Here is a 23,147-nt window from a genome sequence, read left to right as displayed (position 1 = left end):
CCTGTGTCTGCTGCACAATTTGCCAATTGCTAGGTGTGTGGGGAAACACCCCCTTATGTCTGGTGTTAGAAATGTGTTGGTGAAAGCTGGGCACGGTGGCTCATGCCTATAATCCCAGCACTTTGGGAGGCTGAGGAGGGTGGATCACCTGAGGTCAGGAGTTTAAGACTAGCCTGGCCAACATGGTGAAACCCTGTCTCTACTAAAACTACAAAAAATTAGCTGGGCATGGTGGGGTAAGGGGCACCTGTAATCCCAGCTGCTTGGGAGGCTAAGGCAAGAGAATGGCTTGAACCCAGGAGGCAGAGGTTGCAGTGAGCCAAGATTATTGCCACTGCACTCAAGTGTAGCCAACGAGAGTGAAACTCCATCTAAAAACAAAACAAAAAAGAAAAGAAATGTGTTGGTGAGAGCGAAGTAGGAGAAAATGAGTTTATTTTTTCTCCTCAGTATTCTCACGATTAGAAAAATGTTTCTTTTTTTATTATTTATTGAGACGGAGTTTCACTCCTGTTACCCAGGCTGGAGTGCAATGGCGCAGTCTCGGCTCACCACAACCTCCACCTCCTGGGTTCAGGCAATTCTCCTGCCTCAGCCTCCTGAGCAGCTGGGATTACAGGCATGTGCCACCATGCCCAGCTAATTTTTTGTGTTTTTAGTAGAGACAGGGTTTCACCATGTTGACGGGGATGGTCTCGATCTCTTGACCTCGTGATCCACCCGCCTCGGCCTCCCAAAGTGCTGGGATTACAGGCGTGAGCCACCGCGCCCAGAACAATGTTTCTTAAAGTGTAAGCATCAGCTGGGAAATTGTTCAGAATGCAAATTCTCGGGACCTATCCAAGATCTACTGAATCAGAAACTCAGGGAAGTAGAGTCTAGTAATCTGTATTTAACAAACTCTGCAGGTGAATTTGATGCAGGTTAAAGTTTGAGGACCACTAAATTAGAACAAGGGAACTGATAGGAACTTATGATAAACCTGGTGAGAAATGGTAAGTTTATCAGACCAAGTATTGGTTATAGTAATGGAGAAACAGGCATAGACAGACTCAAATAAGTGTTTCAGATGGCCAGATAAGTCAGCATGGGAGGAACATTAAGGAATAAGTCATCATCACTTTGAGAGAGAGGCAGTGGTGGTGCTTGATAGACGTGTAACAGTGACCTGTGGCTTTGAAAATGAATCAGACAGACAGAATGAGATGCCAGGAGGAGCAAGCAGAGTGTAGTCTAGTAACCAGAACCCCAAGGACGTCAGTGTCTCCTGCCCTGACTGCACACATTGCTGGCCATGAAAAGTGAAATCTTATCTAAGAAAGGTGTCCCCAAATGATGTTCCTGGCTCATCTCACAAGCCAACAGAAACCTCAAACTTTAGATTCATACTTATTTACAAACAAACATACCTTTTAGTTATCTAAACAATGCTGAATCTAAGCAATCATACATTAGCAAAATAATTTTGTTCTGGGTAGCATGTGTCTAAACCTCATGGTATGAATTGTGCTAGGATAAATCAACCATAGCAACTCTGTTTCCCTTTGCCTCTGATGAGAATGAGCAGGTGACATATTTGTAGCTAATGAAGTGGAAAGGCAGGTGAATCAGCTGGGGGCTTCTGGGAAAGATTTTCTTCCTTCTCTACAGAGTAAAATACCCTTTTGCCACTTCTCTATTATTTTGGATGATGTCATCTAAGGGAGTGGTGTTTGAATGAAGGGACAAATGAGAATGGAAGGCAACACATAGGGGATGGAAGAATAAGAGATTAAAATAAACTTGTTCTGAACCAAATTTGGGTTAGTCTACATCTTGTCTTAAAACCACTCTTAGGTTTTTAGTTACAGCCAAAAGCACTCCTGATGACCCATCTTTCTCTAGGAAACTACCAGAACTAACCTTAGCCTGCCTCTCGGCCCTGCTTATTACACCTGGCCTCTAGATTTTACAGCCTCACTGGAAACCTGATACCCACTCTGCTTTGTACTTCGAATCTGGCCCTATCTCCTCCTACACGCTTATCTCTGTACCCACTGACATCCAGCTTCTGTGAAGGGCAGACTCCTCCGTACTCTCAAACTGTCCATCTTCTCCAACTGACACCTAGTTATCCCCAAAGTCTGTTTCTTCTGTAGTATTTCAAGTAGAGTCTGGCACAATCCCCATGAGATAGGCATCTTCCTCACTCTCTACTGTTATTCCCATTAAAGGCTGTTCGTTTCCTTAACAATCAAAGTTCTTTGAGGTGTAGTACATGGGCTTAGACTTTATCACCCATCTCCATCGAGTTTTCATCTTCTATCAGATTCTATGATACTCCACCTTCTCTGATAACTTTGGCACTGGCTACTCTTCTCTCCACCATTTTTCCTGTTGTTATTCTTGATGAGTTCGATACATTATTTCCATTCAACACTTGGGCCTGATATTTCTTAGATGCTTCAAATCCAACAATGTTGTCCTCCATCCTCCTGTAATAGGGGAGGAGGAGAATCAATGGGATATGGCCAGAAAGTGTCTGTCTAGATTCCTAAATCCAGCTCTCCCTTGAACTAGAACATGATGCCTTCATAGTCCATTAATATTTATGGAGAAATCAACTCTAATAGTAGTCTCTGTATTTGCTAATGGCCGACCCTAGTAAAGATAACTGGGTACAAGTTGGTTTTGCTATTGGCTGAGGGACAAGATATCCTGGTGAGAAGTATCACTGAAAAAAATCGATAGCAGCCTTCATAAATGTCATCATAAAATGCCATTCAAAACAAGTATAAAAAGTTAATGGCATCTTGAGTGCTTCAAATTATATTACCAGATTAAATAGAAGCTACAGTGACATGTTCTCTGTGAAAGAACAAAATAATTAGTCAAGGCTATTTAAGCATTAACTAAATATATGAAAAAAGATCCTATTAATCTATTAACCACACCAGAATGTGTTTTTTTTGTGGTCAAAACACATCCACATACCCCAGCACAGTGGGTCCTTTTCATACAAATGGGCATTCAGTACAATCATCAAAGTTGTCAGTGAGCATTTAAATCAGCAGAGGTTAAGAAGGGGCAGATTAGTAAGAAATTGTGGCAATGTGCCTTTTTATGGAGACATTGATAGAATCTTAAGTTTTCCAAAGAATGAAGTGAGTACCCAGAAGACAAGTTCAGATATGCCAAGGCAACTCAAGACAAAGGCTGAATACTGATCTTGGGTGTTGGTGTCTCTTTGGTAACTACGGTGAAGTTGGATGAGCTTTAAACACTACGTGTTGGAAATTCCTTGAGAATGAATCAGTGATGAATCCCTTGCCTTTGGTGAAATTTGGGCTGAAATACTTCAAAGTCAGAATTGGAAATCTATGCTTCTAGACATCAGTAATAAAATTTCAGCTAGAGTTGATGAAAAGAAAGAACAATCCCTAGCCTCTCATTTCAAAAAAAAAAAAAAGGGAAGGAAGAAACATAGGTACCATGCAATAGATATAAAGGCCAGTATGTCTCAAGAGCAAACCAGATTTCCTAAGAGAATTGACTGTGTTAGTAGCAGATGGGTTCTGTTTCAGTTTATTCTCACTTAGCCATATCTGGGAAAAGTTAAGTTGTACAACTTTGTGGACAAAGTGCTGCAGAAAATAAAAATATATTTGTTGCCATTTAAGATAAAGACATGAACAAGCATAAAGTGATCTTTATAGACAGTAATGATACTTGTGAGGTTAGCATCTAAAATTGCATGCAGAGTTAGATTCCTTAGATAAGGTAACAGGTGTCCAAGCTCCAAAAGGTACTTTTGCATGATTGGACGAGGGCTCATGCAGAAGGAATAAACATGTATGCCTGGTATGCACATATGCATGTGTGTGTGGTGGAGCGGAGTGGAGAGGTGGCACATAAAGGGAAGTACTATTGGCCAACAGGAGCTGCAAAGAAAAAAGCCAACTTAGTCTGGGTATGTGTCAGAGAAAACTGCTACTCCCACTATGACAGAAATAATATCAGACTGAGGGAAAAAAGCCTTATGGCCTGCTAGTAGGAAGAAGAATCTACCACTATTACCCATTTTCTTCCTGTCTCATGATAAGTTTCCATGAAAAAAATTCTTCTTTAAATATTTTTTACATATAAAGATACCAAACAGAGTTGCAACTCAAGTATAAAAGGTTTCTTAGATCCAGCTGAATAGAAAATAAAGTTCTCCCAAATTTTAATTAAAATCACACGTTCCCTTTCTTTAAAAAGGAAAAAAAACTCCTGCGTGACCAAAAACAACTTAAAAGTTCTGATTTTAAAGTTTCATAAACCTTATCGTTTCTCCATAATGAAAAGTTTAGTTTCTGTTTGGTCCTGTCAGAGGCAGCCTTTATTTTCGTTTCGGTAATTTTTATCCTTGGAAACATCGCCCCCTGCTGTAATATGTGCTTAGTTGCAGAAGCATTTTTCACTCAAAAAGGATATGATCAAAATGATGCAATGATTATTAAAGTGAAAGAAACTTTATTTTGAATAATATACGTATCATTCATTTCATTTAATTTTCATAGTGCATAGCTATGTATAGAAGTACACAGGGAAAAATAAACATTAGAAATACCTAACCATGGAAGTGTATAAGTGAAGACGTTTGATATATCCATGGATAGGCTTAGAAGTATTACAAAACAGGATCCATTAGAAAAGAATAAAAATCATGCCAAAAAACAAAAACAAAAACATGGCAGGTAAGTGCAATCAGTATAAATCATAGTTTCCTGATTACAAAAACTACACATTCTTTGGATTAAAAGCAAACAGGTGGCTTGGCTTTTATGTCCAACCCAGAAATCATCTATAGACGTAAAAAGTGTATAGGCCAGGCACAGTGGCTCCCACTCCTGTAATCCCAGCACTTTGGGAGGCCGAGGTGAGCAGATCATCTGAGGTCAGGAGTTCAAGACCAGCCTGGCCAACATGGTGAAACCCTATCTCTACTAGAAATACAAAAATTAGCTGTAATCCCAGCTATTGGGGAGGCTGAGGCAGAAAAATTGTTCCAAATAAAAAAAAGTAGAAGTAAAAAGTGTGCATACTGTTATACCACATGTAATACTAAAATATTCAAGGCCACAGATGGAAGTCACCAACTTACAGAGAGAATACTGAGAGGTAGTAGGATACATAAAAAAATAGAGAAATGCAATAAAGGAAATGCCACCTCTGTCTAAATCAGAAAAGAGTAAATGCATAGCCATTCAAACAGCAGCTCTACATACTACACTGCATTTCTCTTTGTCAAAAAGAATTCATTATGTATCATTACAAAGGTCAGTGAATAAGATGAGGCAATAAATGTAGAGCCTTGGTATTAGGGCAAATTTAGTTTCCTTTCATTTTACACATGAGGGAAAAAAGCAGCATAGAACCAGAAATGCTCATCTTTCCATTCACTACACTAACTTTTAAGTTTGGCACAAAAGGAATAGAGACATGAAGTTTAATTAGATCCAAGCTTCCAAATAAATAATTTCACATTTGAAAAGCTATGGAAAGACATAATTCTTTACTGTTTAACCAATCAAATGCTTAAAGCAAGTTTAAAAGTTGAGACAAAAAAAATTGATTTAAAAATGGCAAAAAAATTAAAATCTCTTGGTTTCCTTTACAGTTTTTTTGCCTTTTTTTTTTTTCAAATTGCATTTTACAGTAGAAATGCAGACCAATTTGGATAGCTACGGCTCCATACTGCTGGATGCCCTCCTCCTAAGACATCATCTTCTTACATTCTACTGAACAGAAAACCATCCCTTCTACTGGCATGAACTTCTGCCCAATGAGGCATTTGCTGCAGCAGGAGCACAGAAAGCACTCTGTGGATGCATGCCAGCTGAAATTGTTATACGTCACCCGCTGCACTTCTGGGTCGATGGCATTGTGGCATCCTTGACACACCTATTAAGAAATAATACAAGAGAAGAGGATGAGAGATCAAGCTGTAATGGTAACATTTTCATCTTAGGACAAACTGAACACATTTCTTTAGGTAATAAATTAAAACTTATAATGACAACCTCAGAAATACATGACAGAGGGTGGCTTTCTAGCTAACCTTTTTGGCTGTTAATGGAAGTCAATATGCTGAGCAGCCTAACAAATAACAGGTGAAGGCCAAACAGGTGATTTGATGCATATAAGAAAACTTCATGGCATTCAAGGCAGAAAGTCTTGATAGCAAGTTCCAAAGCTGTTTGCTTAGTTCTGATATATTTTATTAGATTGCACATTTGTAATGACACAAGTTTATGAGATGATTTTTCCTTGTTCATTAAAGCTTTGAAGTGTTAATTTTACCTGTCTTACCTATGACATGAGATTATTAACACCACTAATTTCTAGACAGTGGTAAATTAAAATCATGTTCAAAGTAATTAAGGACTCAATTAAAAATACTGACAGTGTTTGAGAATAATGAATTTGTACTAAAAATATAACTTGTAGTTAATTGGCTTCTATTCTGTCGTCAGTCATAATTTATGTGTAATCTAATACTGTAGAACATTAATACTTACAATCCCTGTACCATTCAGTATGTTATGAATATATATGACATATAAACATATACATACATACACAAACATACATACATTTATACCACAAAATTTTCTTATTCAAACACGTATATGAGGAAAATGAATAACCTATGTTATAACAGAAAACCAGTTTGGACCTCTAAAACACTGGATAGTCTATGCCTTCTTGCATATCCAGGTTCTGAATAAATATGACTATCTTAGAGTTTTAAAATATTTCCTAATAAGTGAAGAAGCCAACAAGACTGTCTGGTATTAATAGTGACTAATCTTAAGCACTCGTGGTCTCTTAATGTGATTGTCAGGAATTACTAAGGGATAAGGGGAAGGAGCAGGTGGGTGGAGGTCATTTAGCTTGAGCCTTCTTACTTTAAAAGACTTCAAAATATGGCTGCTACTCACTGGGTAATTGGTTTAGGCAGTGAAGTGAGGCCTGGTTATATATGTCCATTTGAGACCTGCATATTTTTTTAGTTACATTGCTTCTGATTGCAGAGATTACAGCTCTGTAATCTACAAGTTAGGTCAGCCCAATGTTCCCTAAGATACAAGGAAAATACTTTCTTTGTATAATCAATACGGTATTCCTGAACACAACAAAAATGGATGTTACAATTACAAGCCCATTTCTATTGTGTAGCTGCACCATGCAAGCAATAGCTTTTTGTATGTATTTATTTTTATAGCTTTATAATTCATTTAGGATGTTATCTAATGTTTTCTATATTACATATTAATCTTTCCATTTTAAAATTTATGATCAACATATTATACATATTTATGGGTAAACTATGTGATGTTTCAATACATGTATATATAGAGTAATGATCAAATCAGGGTAATTAGGATATTCCTCTCAAACATTTATGATTTCCTTGTGATAAGAACATTCAACCTTTTAATATTTCTTGTTTGTATAAGTATTTTAAATGTGTTTTTGTAAAATACTGTGTGTTTTATTCCTTTGCTTTTAGACCACGATCTATCTTCTTTTTCTCAGACTGTAATAGTATTCGTGGATCTTTTTATAATTACCCAAAATACATATTTTCAGTTGCAATTTACAAAAAAGAGATAACTAATGTTTGATTACACAGGAAATTAATTCTTTAGGCAAAAAAGTAGTACACATAAATGGTATAGAGAATTAAGGTTTGTGGTTTCATAAAATTTCATTTTACTAATAATTTGATTACCATTCATTCAAAATCTAGCATGTAATCACAGGTCAAATCTACTGATCCCTAATTCTTAAAAATGTAAAATTGGCCCAGGCTGCGCCAAGGGCCTGGGGACTGCAGAACCCTTCAGGCAGGTGATGTGCTTCACCACTTCCTGCCTGCCATTTAATTTTCCTGTGTTCCTAAACCTTTACTATTTCAAATTATTATTATTTCTTTTAATCCCTCTGTTTTTCTTTGTATTTAAGAATGTAAAAGAGCTAATTATACCTGTTGTAATGACCTTCCTGGCAGGAAAGAGTATCCTGGGAAATCTGACAGATGTGAATTCTGGGAGTAACCATGGAGTTCCACTGGCCACACAGAGACAAAAAGTAGGTGCATTTCCCATTTTTTTCCTTCCAGGTAATTTATTATTTTTTCTCAGAAAGGTTGTTTGGAGTTGAACACTTGATTTCAGGTCTAAAAACAATTTTTTTTCTCTCTTTTTTAAGATTAAAAGATCTAAGCAGATCAATGCCCTGAACTAGATAATCTTCTCCAAATTTTATATAATGTAGCATGCTGCATGGGTAGCTCTCTTTGCTGATAGTTGGAATTTGTTCAGACAATGGATAGGTATGCTCATTTTAATATTAAGGCCTTTGATATATCCTATTGCAAAAATAAACCTAAAAGAAATGATGCTATGTTACAAAATGAAATAATTTGAAAATTCTTTTAATTAAAAAAATCATATCTGTGGGTATTCCCTGCCATTGATTAGAAACAATGTAATACAGAAAAGCTTGTAACAACTAAAAAGGAAAAAAAAGGCAGTTTCATCTGTTTCAGTATATTTTTATCGAGCACCTACTATGTTGTCCTAGTGTTGGGAACAGAACAGAAAAGGCAGATTAAAAAAAAATCACAGCCCTGATCGAGTTACATTCTAGTCCTTGAGACTAAGGTTAGACAGCAGACAAAAAAGTATACATTATAATACCCTTAGTCTGGAGAAAAACTGTTGGAATAATATTCATTGAAGCAGTTCTTAGCTAAATAATGTGTCAGGCTACATGATGATTTAACACCTTGTTCCCCTGGTAAAAGGCAGGCCCATGGTAGCCCCAAAGCAAATGAGAAATATTAAGAACACAGTCACTCAAACATTTTCTAAGTGCAGACACTGAAGATAAAGAAATAATAAGGCACGCTCTACCCTCTAGCTGCTTAGAGTCTAGTGAAGGAGACAGATGAATGAAATTCACACACACACACCATTGGGAATACAGAGAGCCTAGAGACAAACATGGAGTTTGGGTATAGGGAATCAGGAAACATGTTCTGAAAAAAAGTTAAACCTAAACTGAGTCTAAAGGAATAAATGTATAGGCACAGTCAGGTAAAACAGGGAAAAGGAAGGTGTATTAGAAAAACTATTAAGAGTGAGCAAAAGACAAAGAATAGTGTGTGAACTAGAAACTGCTGGTTAACATGTGGAAATGTATGATTCGGGTTGGACAACTTGTAGATGTGACAGGATAGGCAAGAAGGGGCCAGATCTATTAAAAGCTTAATAATTTGCATTTTAGGAAGATCATTTTCTATCATTATGGTGAGTAGCTTTTGAGCAAGATGAATGAAAATGGAGGAATGAAATTTGAGGCCACAGCAATAGTCAAAATGACAAAAAATAAAGGTCTAAAGTTGAGTGGTTGTGATTATGAGAATGTGAAATATATTGATGAGGCACAATTGATAGAAAATGAATAACTATATCTAGAAAGGCTGAAAATTGGCACAGACATCAAAACGTATTACCCTGTCTTCACAGTATCACACTCTTAGACTAGATAAACTATATGTAATTTTATTCCTTAGCCAGCAGTCTCTTTCACTGAATAGCTCAGGGGATCATTAACTAGTATGTGTTTTGCTGCATATAAAGAAGTAAAAGTATATTTGAAAACTCTTGGGGCTTATACACTTTACCATCTATGGTCAGCCTTTTACCCTTTATCTACATTACTATCACTTGGCCATCATGCAATAGCAGTTCTGTATAAGCGGAGTAAATAGAAGAAAAAATATACTCTCACAAGGGAATGTCTAGCCCACACAAAAATCTGAATATGCAGGTTAAAATATGTTATGCCAAATCAATTCAGTGAGGGTTTAAAAAATAAGCATCTTACAATCTCCAGGTAGCAAAAACAAAAGTCCACTGGGTGGGCCAGTAACATGAACAGAAACTATCAATCATATTCCAATAGAGCTAAAGAATATCAATAACCCCTAGACACCTTTATTGAAATGGAATCTGATCACTAACTATGAGAATAAAACAATCACATTCCCATTAAGAATTTATTTAAGTGAGGATTTTATTATTAAGCAGTACCTATAGTTGGTACTGTAAACTCCACAGGTAGAAATCTTGAGGTGGCTCATAGTGTATGTACTGGTTTTGAATTGCCTTGATTTTAAGACCCTGTGGTAGGAATCATTTGCTTTCTACTTAGGAGGACTGCTTTCTGTTTCCCATTTGTAAGAGGTGTTAAGAAAAGCATAAACTCAATCCTAAAGTAGGCTGAGGCAAGCATATCCTTAGAACAGCTCTCACCACAGCGTGATTCTTCACATAGCAGGGCTTGCACACAGGCTTGTCATTGACCATCACGTATATGTCCCCAGCTAGGATGCCGTCACAGGCAAAGCAGCAGAAATGCTTCAGGTGCCAACTCTGCTTTTCTGCCTGGGTATACTCATTGCTGAATATCAGCTAGGAAGAGAATAAAAATAAAGACTTTTTACTATAATAAGAGATATAGGTCTATAACAACATACTTTCTCAGGGGCTAAAGCTTGAACTTACGCTATCACTTAGTTTCATCTAAAGCAGTCTTTTATATTTCTAGTCTTTCATTTGTCAACCCAATTAACACAGACACTCAGAATGAATGATATCAAAAGTTTCTTTTTTAAAACTTTTTTTGATGTAAACAGATCAATTGCTGTTTGGTTAGTTCTTGTTGCCTTCTAGGTAAAGGGACTATATGAGGGTCTAATAGGGCACCAGCAGGCAGGTAGTCCCATAGAACATACCTCATCACAGCCAGCACATCGGGGTTTCTCGCTGTCACAGTAATGTCTGCCACAGTATAGCTTCTCATTCTTCCAGAAATAAATCATGTCAACCAGGAGTTCATGGCAGATGCTGCAGACAAAACAGGCTGGGTGCCACAGTTTATCATAGCCGGCCCTTTCGGCATAGATGGCGGGGTCGCCTTCCTTCATACTCAGTTTGCAACAATAGCAGGACTGAAAGGGAAGCCATCCAGAACAACCTCGTCATTAGAAGACTGCCATTTCTTATCACTGGCTACAGTAGAAATTCAGAGAAACAACTTTGAAGAGACATAAATTCTCCTGAAGTTGCAAATTTGTTGATGTAGACAATAAAGTATTAATACTTCTGTGAAATGGAATCTCAGCTTTCTCCAGACTGTTCAAATCTACTTCATTCACCCTATGTGTAATAGGATATTGTTTCCTGAATTAAGTCACTTATGGAAAAAGGATAATAGTAATTTTCAGCTCAATTTTAAGTAGATTCTCTAAAAAGATTAACTCAGAGCTTATTAGTGCTCTTTTTTCGTGAGTCAGCTTTACTGGTACTAATATATTACAGCAAGTTTAGTTCTTACGTCTCTATGTCATAATTCCTCCTACCTTCAAGTCATTAGCAAAATATTTCAATTTCTCCCTTTAGAAGAGACTTAAAACAAAAGCTTCACTATACGTCCACATAAATTTAAGCTTGAATTTTAGGCATATTCTTACAATAAAAAACTGAATTAACCTAAGCATATATTCTTATTTATAGGCACAGATAAGCAATTAACTCCAAGATTATTTTTAGAAACAAACAGACTCTAGAATAATATGCGGTCTTTGATCAGCATGCCAATACCAACTACTATCTACATAAAACTCACAACTGGCCAGTGCGGTGGCTTACTCCTGTAATACCAACACTTCGGGAGGCCGAGGCGGGCAGATCACAAGGTCAGGAGATCGAGACCATCCTGGCTCCTGGCTAACATGGTGAAACCCCATCTCTATTAAAAACATAAAAAATTCCCCAGGCATGGTGGCACACACCTATTGTCCCAGCTACTTGGGAGGCTGAGGCAGAAGAATACTTGAACCTGGAAGCAGAGGCTGCAGTGAGGCAAGATCACACCACTGCACTGTAGCCTGGGTGACAGAGTGAGACTCCATCTCAAAACAAAAATAAAACTCTCACAATTATCCTTGACAATACATACACAGAAAATTTGGATTTAGACAGAAGTTTCAAACATGATGACCCTCTACAGGAAGTCTAAACTGAATCTTAATTCCATTTATTTCTCATACCTATTCCCTTTTGGAAACTCAGAGGAATGGTCCCCAAAAAAGTTCAAAGAAAGGGAAAAAAAACCTGTAAAATATACACATTGGGCCAACAGTGTGACCACTCTACTTACATATTGAGTACTTTTGTGCTCAGCAGATTTGTCCTCCATGGCCCCCGCTGCTGGTGGGGTGCTTCTATCCCCTCCAGGGATGTACATTTGTTTGGGGCCTTGGGCATCCATCTCACAGGGAAGTTTGACATCTCCTACTCCCAGAGCCTCACTCTTATATTTCTTCACAAACTGCTCCATCTCCTTCACCTCTCTGGGAGACAATTCATGGCACTTTGAAGGGTCCTGATCATGTGCAGGCAGCTGCTTTGCCAGCTGCTTCTTCCGGTATTGTGCCCCCTCTGAGCCTGCCACTGGCTGCTTTTCCTTGGGTAGCATCTGCATGTACTGCCTGGCCTGAACCACAAGGAGGCCAATGTTAACTGGGAGAAGGACTGGCCGTTAGGCAGTATGACATTTTATAACACACATCAGAAGCAAGTTACTTAAGAAAGAAGAGGGTTCCATCCAATAAAAGCAACTCACCCTCACAGCATATTCAGAAGTTAAAACTCAAAAATGGTATACTGAATAGATTTAGTTGGGTAAAAAGTGACACTTTTTCTCCATGAAATTATACATTTTTTTCAGTTTGTAAGATCTGGGTTACTACTGTTTACTGAAGGTAAATAAACAAATGTACAATTGAAAAAGAACACAAACTTTTAGGCAGACATGTTTGGAATGGTCTATAGGACCAGGAACATTTTTATCACATAAAAAATGATACCACAAAATTCACTTTAATGATTTAACTAACTTTAAAGATTTGCAAATGTTTCAATTAGTTGTTATAAAACTGAGATCTTTTTGGTCTTATATAGTATTAATAAAGGAAATAAAAAATAGATAAAGTTGAATTTTTTTTCAGCTCTAAACTGACAAAAATTCTCTTCTTTACTATCTTAAGAGAAGTCCTCTCAAGAGTAAGCTAGAAGAATTACTAGATTGATATAAACCATGTGATTTACATCTAATTATTAAGAATGTTAGACTACTCCCTCAAAAAGGCAAACATAGCTAGGGAGTTGGAAAAAAATTTATGAAGTATCTAGTCTTATCTTCAAGACTAGAATGGCAATCAGAAGTCAAAGTAATGAGAACCCCAGAAGAATAATAGATCTGGAATGTGTGGAGTTGATTAGGTCACCAAAGAAACTGCCCCAACTAGTCCAGAAACTTCAATAAGGGAACTCTCTGTCCCAGTATTATTTACCAATGCCTGATTGTGGACAGGAGGAGCCCACTCATAGGTAACTGTATTGATGGAGACATTCTTCTTGGCAGCAACTGGATTGGTCAATATCATAACATTGCGTTTATACATAGGAATTCCATCTGACTTTAGTTTTGCAATCAGGGTAGTATACTTCGTGTCTTCAAAAAGTTTTCCCACTTTTCGATCCTCTTCATTGCTCAAGAGGACATCATGCTCTTCTTGGCCGCACTTGCAGTTACGACATATTTTTCTATGATTTTGAAAATAAGTAGAAAATGATTAATTATACCTATTTGATATCTATGGTGATACATTTATAGTTCATGAAATAAAGCATATTCTATATCATGGTATGCAAACGCAAGTCCTTTTTTAGGAGGGAGAATAAGTATCCATAAATTTAAGCAAGAAGGAAACTAAAACACAACTTTGCTTGATAAGGCTCTTAAAAGTTAGGTTGTAAAAACTGACAAGTGGGACCCAATTAAACTAAAGAGCTTCTGCAAAGCAAAGGAAACTGGCAACAGGGCAAACAGACAACCTACAGAATGGAAGAAAATATTTACAAACCCTGCATCCAACAAAGGTCTAATATTTAGAATTGATAAGGAACAAATCAACAAGTGAAAAAAAAAAACATTAAAAATGGGCAAAGGATATGAACAGACACTTCTCAAAAGAAGACATACATATGGCCAACAAATATATGAAAACATGCTCAATATCACTATTCATTAATGCAAATCAAAACCATGATAAGATGCCATCTCCTATCAGAATAGCTATTACTAAAAAGTCAAAAAATAGCAGATGTTGCAGAGAAAAGGGAATGCTTATATACTATTGATGAGGATGTAAATTAGTTTAGCCACTGTGGAAAGCAGTTTGGAGATTTCTCAAAGAACTTAGAACTACCAGTCAACCCAGGAATCCCAGAGGAAAATGCATTATTCTACCAAAAAGACAATGCACTCATATGTTTATCACAGTACTATTCATGAAAGATGTGGTAGAATCATCCTAGATGGACATCAATGGTAGACTGGATAAAGAAAATGTGATACATATTTGCCATGTAATACTATACAGCCATAAAAAAGAGTGAAATCACATCCTTTGAAGCAAAATGGATGCAGCTGGAAGCCATTATCTTAAGGGAATTAACACAGGAACAGAAAACCAAATACCACATATTCTCAATTGTAAGTGGGAGCTAAATATTGAGTATACATGGACACAAAGATGGGAATACTAGACACTTGGGATTATTAGAGTGAGGAAGGTGAGAGGGAGCAAGGTTTGAAAAGCTAACTATCAGGTACTATGGTCACTGCCTAGGTGATGGGATCATTTGTACCTCAAACCTCAGTAATGTGCAATTTCCCCATGTAAAAAACCTGTACTGCATATGTACATCTAAACCTAAAATGGAAGCTGAAAGAAAAAGGAAAGCAGCAGAATTATCAGCCTATAGAGTCACTAGTAATGTGTTTTTGGAAATTAGTTTTGTGATTTAGATGGTACCATAAGGTTTCAACTTAATATTTTAACAAATTCAGTGTGTTTTGTAAACTAAACATGCATCTGCATTTCTGATATGATCACGAGAAGCAATTATTCATTTGATTATCAAACCTAACCAAGATTGTTTCAATTATTACACTGAAAGAAGTGTTGATGGCCCCAACAATAGACATCTTCAATTGTACCATTAAAAAAAAAAAGACTGTGATTTAAAAGTGCACACTTAAAGAGACATGTCTGAGTGTAACCCCATCTGATATTCCTTATGCTGTCACCAAAAAGTAATTAAATAAAATACAGAAAAAGAAATAAAACCACAAAAATTATATGCAAGTTTTCTTAAAGAAGAGGCTTCATATTGTATTGCATGTTAACATTTTATAGCCATTATCCAAGGGTTTTTGTTTGTTTGTCTAGTCAGAGATGGGGGAAACTTTTCCCATCAAAGACTATGATCCTAGATTTAAGTTTACAGCCTTTCTCATTTTTTCTCAAATTCTTTTGCCGTCCATTTTCTTCCCTTTGTTTTTCTTTCTCTTTCCTTCTCTTATTTCTTCAAATGCTTATTGCCACCTACCATGTTCTCTCTGCCATCATGGTGTTTCTTATAGTTTCAGGACAATGTCCTCTTCTTCACTCTGGTCTGGCACACAGACATTCATTTATTCATGTGACATACATGAGTGCCCATGTGCCAATCAATGTATTTAACACTAGGACACAGTGCTAAAAATAAATGGGCCTAGTCTCTTACTTCTAGAACTTACAGTCTGGTGGGAAACAGACATTAAACAATCACATATACACACATGCGCGCACACACACACAATTTCATTTGTGATAGGAAAGTAAGATATAGTGTGCCTTGAAAGGGTGTAATTTTGATTTCAAACTAGTGAAGAAAGGACTCCATAAGAAGGTGATGTTTAGGTTGAGATCTGGACGATGTATAAAACACAGGTGTAAATTGTGTATGAGGGTTAGTTATCTGGGGAGGAGAAAAGGAAGGAAAAGAAAACTCTCTAGTTAGTATCTGGGGATAAAGAGAAGTACCTACAGTGGTCCTGAATTAGAAAAGAAATTGTCCCCTTAGGTCTCATAACCAGGGCAGGTTGGTATGACAGTAGTGAGATGAGTTAATGGGACAGTGACAAAGCTGGAGAAGTAGGGAGGCAGGAAGTCATGCAGAGACTCATAGAACACATTAGGGAATTTGGCCTTCATCATAAGAGCAATCAGGAGCCAGCAAAGGCTTTTTGGTAATGGAATAGCATGATCAGATCTGTAATTTTAAATATTCTAGTATCTGCCATGTGGTAAATGGATTGGGACAAAACAACTGGAAACAGGGAGACAGGTTAACATGTTAATTATGCATCCAGTTTACAATGGCATGGTTCTAAATCAGGATACTGCTACTACTTCACAAATGAAATTTACATCTTGGAGGGTTATTGTTGTGGTCCAGGTGAAATATGTTATGGCTTGGATCACAGTATTCAACAGTGGAGATGAAAAGAAAGGAAATTTGAGGTCTCCTTGAACAAAAAACTGACTAAACTTTGTGGTGTATTTGGATATAGTGACAGTAAAGGGAAGGCTCAATGATATCGTTTGGCTGTGACCTCACACAAATATCATCTTGAATTGTAGTTCCCATAATCCCCATGTGTCATGGGAGGGATGTGGTAGGAGATAACTGAATCATGAGGGCTGTTATCCTCATGCTGTTCTCATGATAGTGAGTTCTCACGAGATCTCATAGTTTTATAAGGGAATTTTTTCCCCTTTTGCTCGACACTTCTCCTTGCTGCCACAATGTGAAGAACATGTTTGCTTCCCCTTCCGCCATGCTTGTAAGTTTCCTGAGGCGTCTCCAGCCATGCTGAATTGTCAGTCAATTAAATCTCTTTCCTTTATAAATTACCCAGTCTCAGGTATGTCTTTATTAGCAGTGTAAGAATGGACTAATAAATACAATAAATTGGGACTGCAAAGAGTGGGAATACCCAAAAATGTGAAAGCAACTTTGTAACTGGGTAACAGGCAGAGGTTGGAACATTCTGGAAGGCTAAGAAGACAGGTCCATGTGGGAAAGTTTGGAACTTCGAGACTTGGAGGGCTCAGAAGACACAAAGATGTGGGAAAGTTTGGAACGTCTTAGACTCTTTTTGAATGCCTTTTACCAAAATGCTGACAGTGATATGTGTAAGGTCTTATAGACTGATAGCATAATGGACGCCATGGTGCCCCCTGCCCCTCTCCCCTCCCCCACCATGACCTGCATGTACACCTCTGGATGGCCTCCTGGAATTAGAAAATCTGAAGTAACTGGAAGACCATCAAAAAAGGAAGGATTATCAACCCCTGCGGCGCCTAACTTGAGATATTCTTCTATTGTTCCTTATTCCAGCCTCATTTGACAAGGCAATTGGAGCTGGTAACTGACCTTGGTCAACCTGTGACTCCAGACCCTATGACCCCTTCCCAGTTTGCAAAACATGCCCTATACTGTACCTTCTGTAACTTTCCACTGCCTACCCAAACCTATAAAACCAACTCCTATCCCATTGCCCTCCTCTGACTCTCTTTTTGGACTCAGCCTGCCTGCATTGGGTGAATAAACAGCCATGTTGCTCACACAAAGCCTGTTTGGGGGTCTCTTCATTCAGAGTACATGTTTCACCATTTGGTGCTAGAAACCCGGGACCAGGGTACTCCTCTGGGGGGACCAGACCTTGTCCCCACTCCCCCTCTGGAAAGAGACTCACCTGAGACCTCAACATATCAGACCAGCAGCTCATGCTTAGCATGCTCAACAGCTCTCTCCCTACCTTCAGAGTGGGTAAGCAGACTCTCTCACTCCCTTTCTCTCTCTTTTCCTTCAGAGAAGAGGAGACAAGTCTCTCCCTCTTTCTCTCTTTTCCTTTAAATCTTTCTCCTTCTAATACAGACAAAGAAGACACTCTGTATCCATGTAGAGACAGAAGAGACAAGTCTCTCCCTCTTGCTCAAAGACTTGGACATCGGTCACGAACTCAGGAAGACAGTCTTCCCTTGGTATCTGGTCAATCACGGGGATGCCTGCCTTGATCATTCACTCAAGTTACAGCCCAGGAAATCATCAGGGACACCCACTGAAAACCCTGGTAGCTGCTCACTCCTTCTGCTAGTCTCTCCTTTCCTTTCCTTAAAACTTATCTCCTTTGCTATGGGCAATATTCCACCCTCTATTCCTCAGTCTTCACCTCTAGCCTGAATCTTAAAAATCCTAAAACCTCTTCAACTGTCACCTAATCTGAAACCTAAACATCTTTTTTCTTTTTTTCCCTGTGACATGGCCTGGCCCCAATATAAATTAGACAGTGGTTCTAAATAGCCAGAAAATGGCACTTTCAGTTTTTCTATTCTGTGAGACCTAAACAATTTTTGTCAACAAATGGGCAAATGATCTAAGGTACCTGACATCCAGGCATTTTTTTTTTTTAACACTCCTCTCCCTCCCTAATCTCTGCTCTCAATGCAACCTTTCCCAAATTTTTCTTCTCTCCCTTCCATCTGCCCTTCCTGCCTCTGCTGGTGACCCAGAATCCTCCTTCTGACCTTTCTCCTCCCTGTCTGAACCAGACCCTAATCCAGGCCCTAACCTCCCCCAACCCCTCACCCACAACCCACCTCCTTATGCCCCTTCTGTCACCTCCCCCATACTCAGTCTGGCTTACAGTTTAGATCTGTGGCTAACTCCTCAGCCCCTGCCCAACATTTCCCCCTTTGAGAGGTGGCTGGAGCCGAAGGCATAGTTAGGGTGCACATTCCATTCCTTTCTCTTTATTCAACCTTTCCAAAATCAGCCAATGGTTAGGCTCCTTTTCATCAGATCCTACTAAATATATATAAGAGTTCCAATACTTAACCCAGTCCTATAATCTCACCTGGAGTGACTTGTCATCTTTACTTCTCTCACCCATGAAGAATGCTTAATACGCATTTTATCACCCAATCAGCCCGATATTTAAAAAGCTACAGAAATTAAAATCTGGCCCTCAAACCCCACAACAAGAATTAATCAACCTCGCCTTCAAGGTGTTCAATAATAGGGAAAAAGCTGCCCCAAGGTAGCGCATCTCAGAACTACAGATGCTTGCCTCTATCTCAAGACAAACCCCAGCCACACCACCGGCTCACAAAGACTTCAAAGCACCCAGACTGCAGCTTCCAGCCGCCCCCTCCTGGACCTTTCTTTAAGTATCAGAAACCTGGCCATTTGGCCAAGGAATGCCCGCAGCCCAGAATTCCTCCTAAGTCCTGCACTGTCTGTGTGGGGACACATGGAAAAGTGGGACTGTCTGACTCACGTCCCTGCTCCCAGAGCTCCTGGAGCTCCAACCCAAAGCTCCGGGACTGAATCCTTACCAGACCTCCTTAGCTTAGTGGCTGAAGACTGACACTGCCTGAACATCTTGCAGAGCCCCCCTGGACCGTCACGCGAATGCTAGCTTTGGTAACTCTTGTGGTGGAGGGTAAGTCCACCCCCTTCTTAATCAACATGGGGGCCGCTCATTCCAGGCTGCCTTCTTTTCAAGGACCTGTCTCCTTGGCCTCCATAACTCTGGTGGGAATTGATGGTAAGGCTTCCAGGCCTCTCAAAACTCCCCCGGTCTGATGTCAATTTAGCCAGCACTCCTTTCCACATTCTTTTCTAATCATCCCTCTTGTCCAGTTCCCCTGTTAGGCTGAGATATCCTAGCAAAACTGTCTGCCTCCTTAACTATTCCTGGGCAACAGCCACACCTCATTGCCACCCTCTTCCCTGAATCCCTACCTCCCTCAATAGCTCCCCTTATGTCCCCCTACCTTAACCATAGGGAGTGGGACACCACGTCCCCATCCCTTGCTACAAGTCAGTCACCCCTCCTCATCCCTTTAACCTGCCCACCTTTATCCTGCCCAATGCCAGTACCCCATCCTAGCACAAGCCTTAAAAGGCCTAAAGCCTGTTATTACTTGCTTACTGCAACATGGCCTTTTAATTCCTACAAACTCTTACAATTCCCTTATCCTAGCTGTCCCCAAACTAGACAAATTCTACAGACTAGTCCAAGACCTCTGCCTCATCAATTAGATTGTACTTCCCACCCTCCTGGTTGTACCATACTCTCCTATCTTCCATGCCTCCTCTGCCCCAACTCACTATTCTGTTCTTGACCTCAAAAATGCTTTTATTCTTAAGCCCAAATTTCTTCTCCATCTGTTATAATCCTTCACCAGCATACACATGCCCTCCTTGCCAACCATATCCAGTTAATTTCCCAAACCCCAGAACCATCCACTAAACAAGCTTCTCTCCTTCCTAGGCATTGTAGGATACTTTCACCTTTGGATACCAGGTTTTGCCTCCTTGATAAAGTGGATAAAACCAGACCACTTTATCAACTTACAAAAGGAAACTTAGCTGACCCCATAGACCAAAAATCCTTCTCCCATTCTTCCTTCTGTTCTCTAAAAAAGGCCTTAGAGATTGCTTCTACTTTAGCACTCCCCAACTCCTTTCAACCCTTCTCTTTCTACATAGCAGAAATAAAAGGCTTGTGCTGTTGGAATTCTTACACAGGAGCCAAGCTTACAGCCTATAGCCTTTTTATCCAAACAACTCAACCTCACAGTCCTGGGCTGGCCCTTGTGCCTATGTGTGGCAGCAGCTGCTGCCCTGATACTCTTAGAATCCCTCAAAAATCACGGCTATGCCCCACTTACCCTCTATAGTTTTTACAACCTTCAACGTTTATAGTTTCCTCTTCACATCTCATACACTTACTTTCAGTCCCTCAATTTCTCCAACTTTATGCACTCTTTATTGAAACCCCATAGTAACCATTGTTCCTGGACCTGACCTCAACCCAGCCTCTCATTTAATACCCAACACAAACCCAGAACCCCATGACTCTACCTCCATATAGTATCCTCCCATTTCCCCATATTTCTTTTTTCCTATTCCAGACCCAGACCACACATGGTTTATTAATGGCAGTTCCTCCAAGCCCAGTCAGTTGGCACTGGCCAAAGTTGTATCCCCTTCATCTATTAGCAAGGCTGCCACACTCCCCTCTTCTACCACTTCTCAGCAAGCTGAACTGATTGCCTTAACCCGTGCTCTTACTCTTGGCAAAGGAATACACATTAATTATCTATGCTGATTCTAAATACGCCTTCTACATCTTATACCACCATGCTGCCATATGGGCAGAAAGAGGTTTTCTCATTGCACAAGGATCCTCTATTATCAATACCCCTTAATAAAGGCCCTCCTATGGGCCACTCTCCTCTCAGCCAAGGCTGGAGTTATCCACTGCAGAGGACTCAGGATTTGAGCCACTCCTAAAGAACCCAAAGGGTAGGCCCTTTGAACTTCTATATGGCTGCACCTTTCTGCATGGGCCTAACCTTATTCTAGACACCAGTCCTCTTGGTGACTATATTCCACTCCTTCAACAGGCCAGACATGAAATCCACCAGGCTGCTAATTTCCTCTTACCCACTCCAGATACCCGGCCATATGAAAACACCCTAGCTCGAAGGTCAGTCCTAATTAAAAACCTAACCCCTTGGTCTCTGCACCTCGGTGGACACGACCCTTCCTGGTCATCTATAGCACCCCAACTGCTGTCCATCTACAATACCCTCCCAGCATGTCCATCATTCCAGGATAAAGCTGTGTCCATCAGACAATCAGCCTGACTCCTTCACCTACTCCTGAAAGTCACAACTACTCTCCCCCACTTCTCTTAAACTCACTTGTATCCCTGAAGTGGAAGAGTAACCCTATATAATAAACCTAACATACCTTCTACTTTCATTAGGCATCTTTTTCCTAACACCACTATTTAATCAGTCTCCCCTACTACTTCAACCATATCTCTGAAAGTCTCTGTTTCTATTGTTTTCTGTCTAACTGTGCTCAAATTCACTGTACTCATTTACTTTTACATGCCCTGCTTTTGTTAAGTTGCCAGTTTACACTTTTCCTCCCGGCAACTACAGCTGATATTTCATCATTTTACCCTGAGGCTGCCACCCTTAATTCTCTCTTAGAGTGGATAGATCATCTTCTTCTTACATTTATCTGCCTTCCTACCAACTAGACAGGCACTTGTACCACAGTTTTCCTTACTCCCACAATTCAGCTTACCAATGGAGACAAAAGCCTGCCTATTCCCCTTGTGGTCCTGACACAACACAAACAAGTCATTACATTGACCCCCTTATAGGGTTAGGAATTACTACTGCACTCGGTACAAGGATAGCTGGCCTTACCACATCAATTGTCACTTTCTGTAGCCTCTCTAGTGATTTCTCTGCTAGCATTGCAGAAGTAATTCAATCACTATCCCTTTTTCAGGCTCAAGTAAATTCCCTAGCTGCAGTTGTCCTCCAAAACCCCAGAGGTCTTGATTTACTGGCTGCTAAAAAAGGAGGTCTTTGCCTATTCCTAAATGAAGAATGTTGTTTTTATGAGGCCAGTCAAGCTTCATACATGAGGCCATCACAGAGCCCAAAAGCTTGGTAATTGGGCAAATAGTTATTCTGGCCCTGGCTGGACTAGCTAGACACTCTAACTGGGTGTCATGGCTTCCTCCAATCCTTAGTCCTCTGATACCTATCTTTCTCCTTATTTAAACCCTGTGTTTTCTGATTAATATCTCAATTCCTACAAAATCATATACAAGTGATAACCAATCAGTCAATATGACAAATGCTCCTTCTAACAACCCCACAATATCACCCCTTGCCCTGAGATCTCCTAGCAGTCTAAATTCTTTCTGGGAGAAGCCCTGAGAAACACTGCCCCATCACCCCTCTGTGCCGGTCTTCCTAATATTCCACTGCCCTCCATTCTTCATTTCTTTTTCCTTTATATTACTAATATAAAAAGGAATGTAAGGCCATTTAGGCTGACAGCATCATGGACGACATAGTGCCCCCGGTGACCCACATGTACACCTCTGGATAGGCTTCTGGAATTAGAAAATCTAAAGTAACTGGAAGACCATGAAAAGAGATCGAATGATGATCAACCCCTGCAGTGCCTAACTAACTTGAGACATTCTTCTATTGTTCCTTATTCTGGCCTCGTTTGATAAGGCAATTAGACTCTGTCACCAACTTTGGT

General features: G+C 39.4%; 1 protein-coding gene across 4 annotated transcripts in view; it reads right to left on the bottom strand.

The window, feature by feature from the left end:
* Nucleotides 1–4,477: 4,477 nt before the first annotated feature.
* The window catches only part of TES (testin LIM domain protein), a 53,730-nt gene continuing 35,060 nt past the window's right edge, over nt 4,478–23,147 (bottom strand). For all 4 annotated transcript variants that reach the window (XM_009002736.5, XM_009002737.5, XM_035254188.3 and 1 more), the window contains 5 exons: nt 13,454–13,706; nt 12,259–12,594; nt 10,832–11,047; nt 10,350–10,508; nt 4,478–5,925 (listed from right to left, as the gene is read on the bottom strand). In XM_009002736.5, the coding sequence (XP_009000984.1) occupies nt 5,737–5,925; nt 10,350–10,508; nt 10,832–11,047; nt 12,259–12,594; nt 13,454–13,706 (1,153 nt within the window). In that variant the 3' untranslated portion in view covers nt 4,478–5,736. The remainder of the gene's footprint in view (nt 5,926–10,349; nt 10,509–10,831; nt 11,048–12,258; nt 12,595–13,453; nt 13,707–23,147) is intronic.

This window comes from Callithrix jacchus, chromosome 11 (genome assembly GCF_049354715.1).
Source record: "Callithrix jacchus isolate 240 chromosome 11, calJac240_pri, whole genome shotgun sequence".
Classification (NCBI taxonomy): domain Eukaryota; kingdom Metazoa; phylum Chordata; class Mammalia; order Primates; family Cebidae; genus Callithrix; species Callithrix jacchus.
This window is presented reverse-complemented; position numbering and strand designations above follow the sequence as displayed.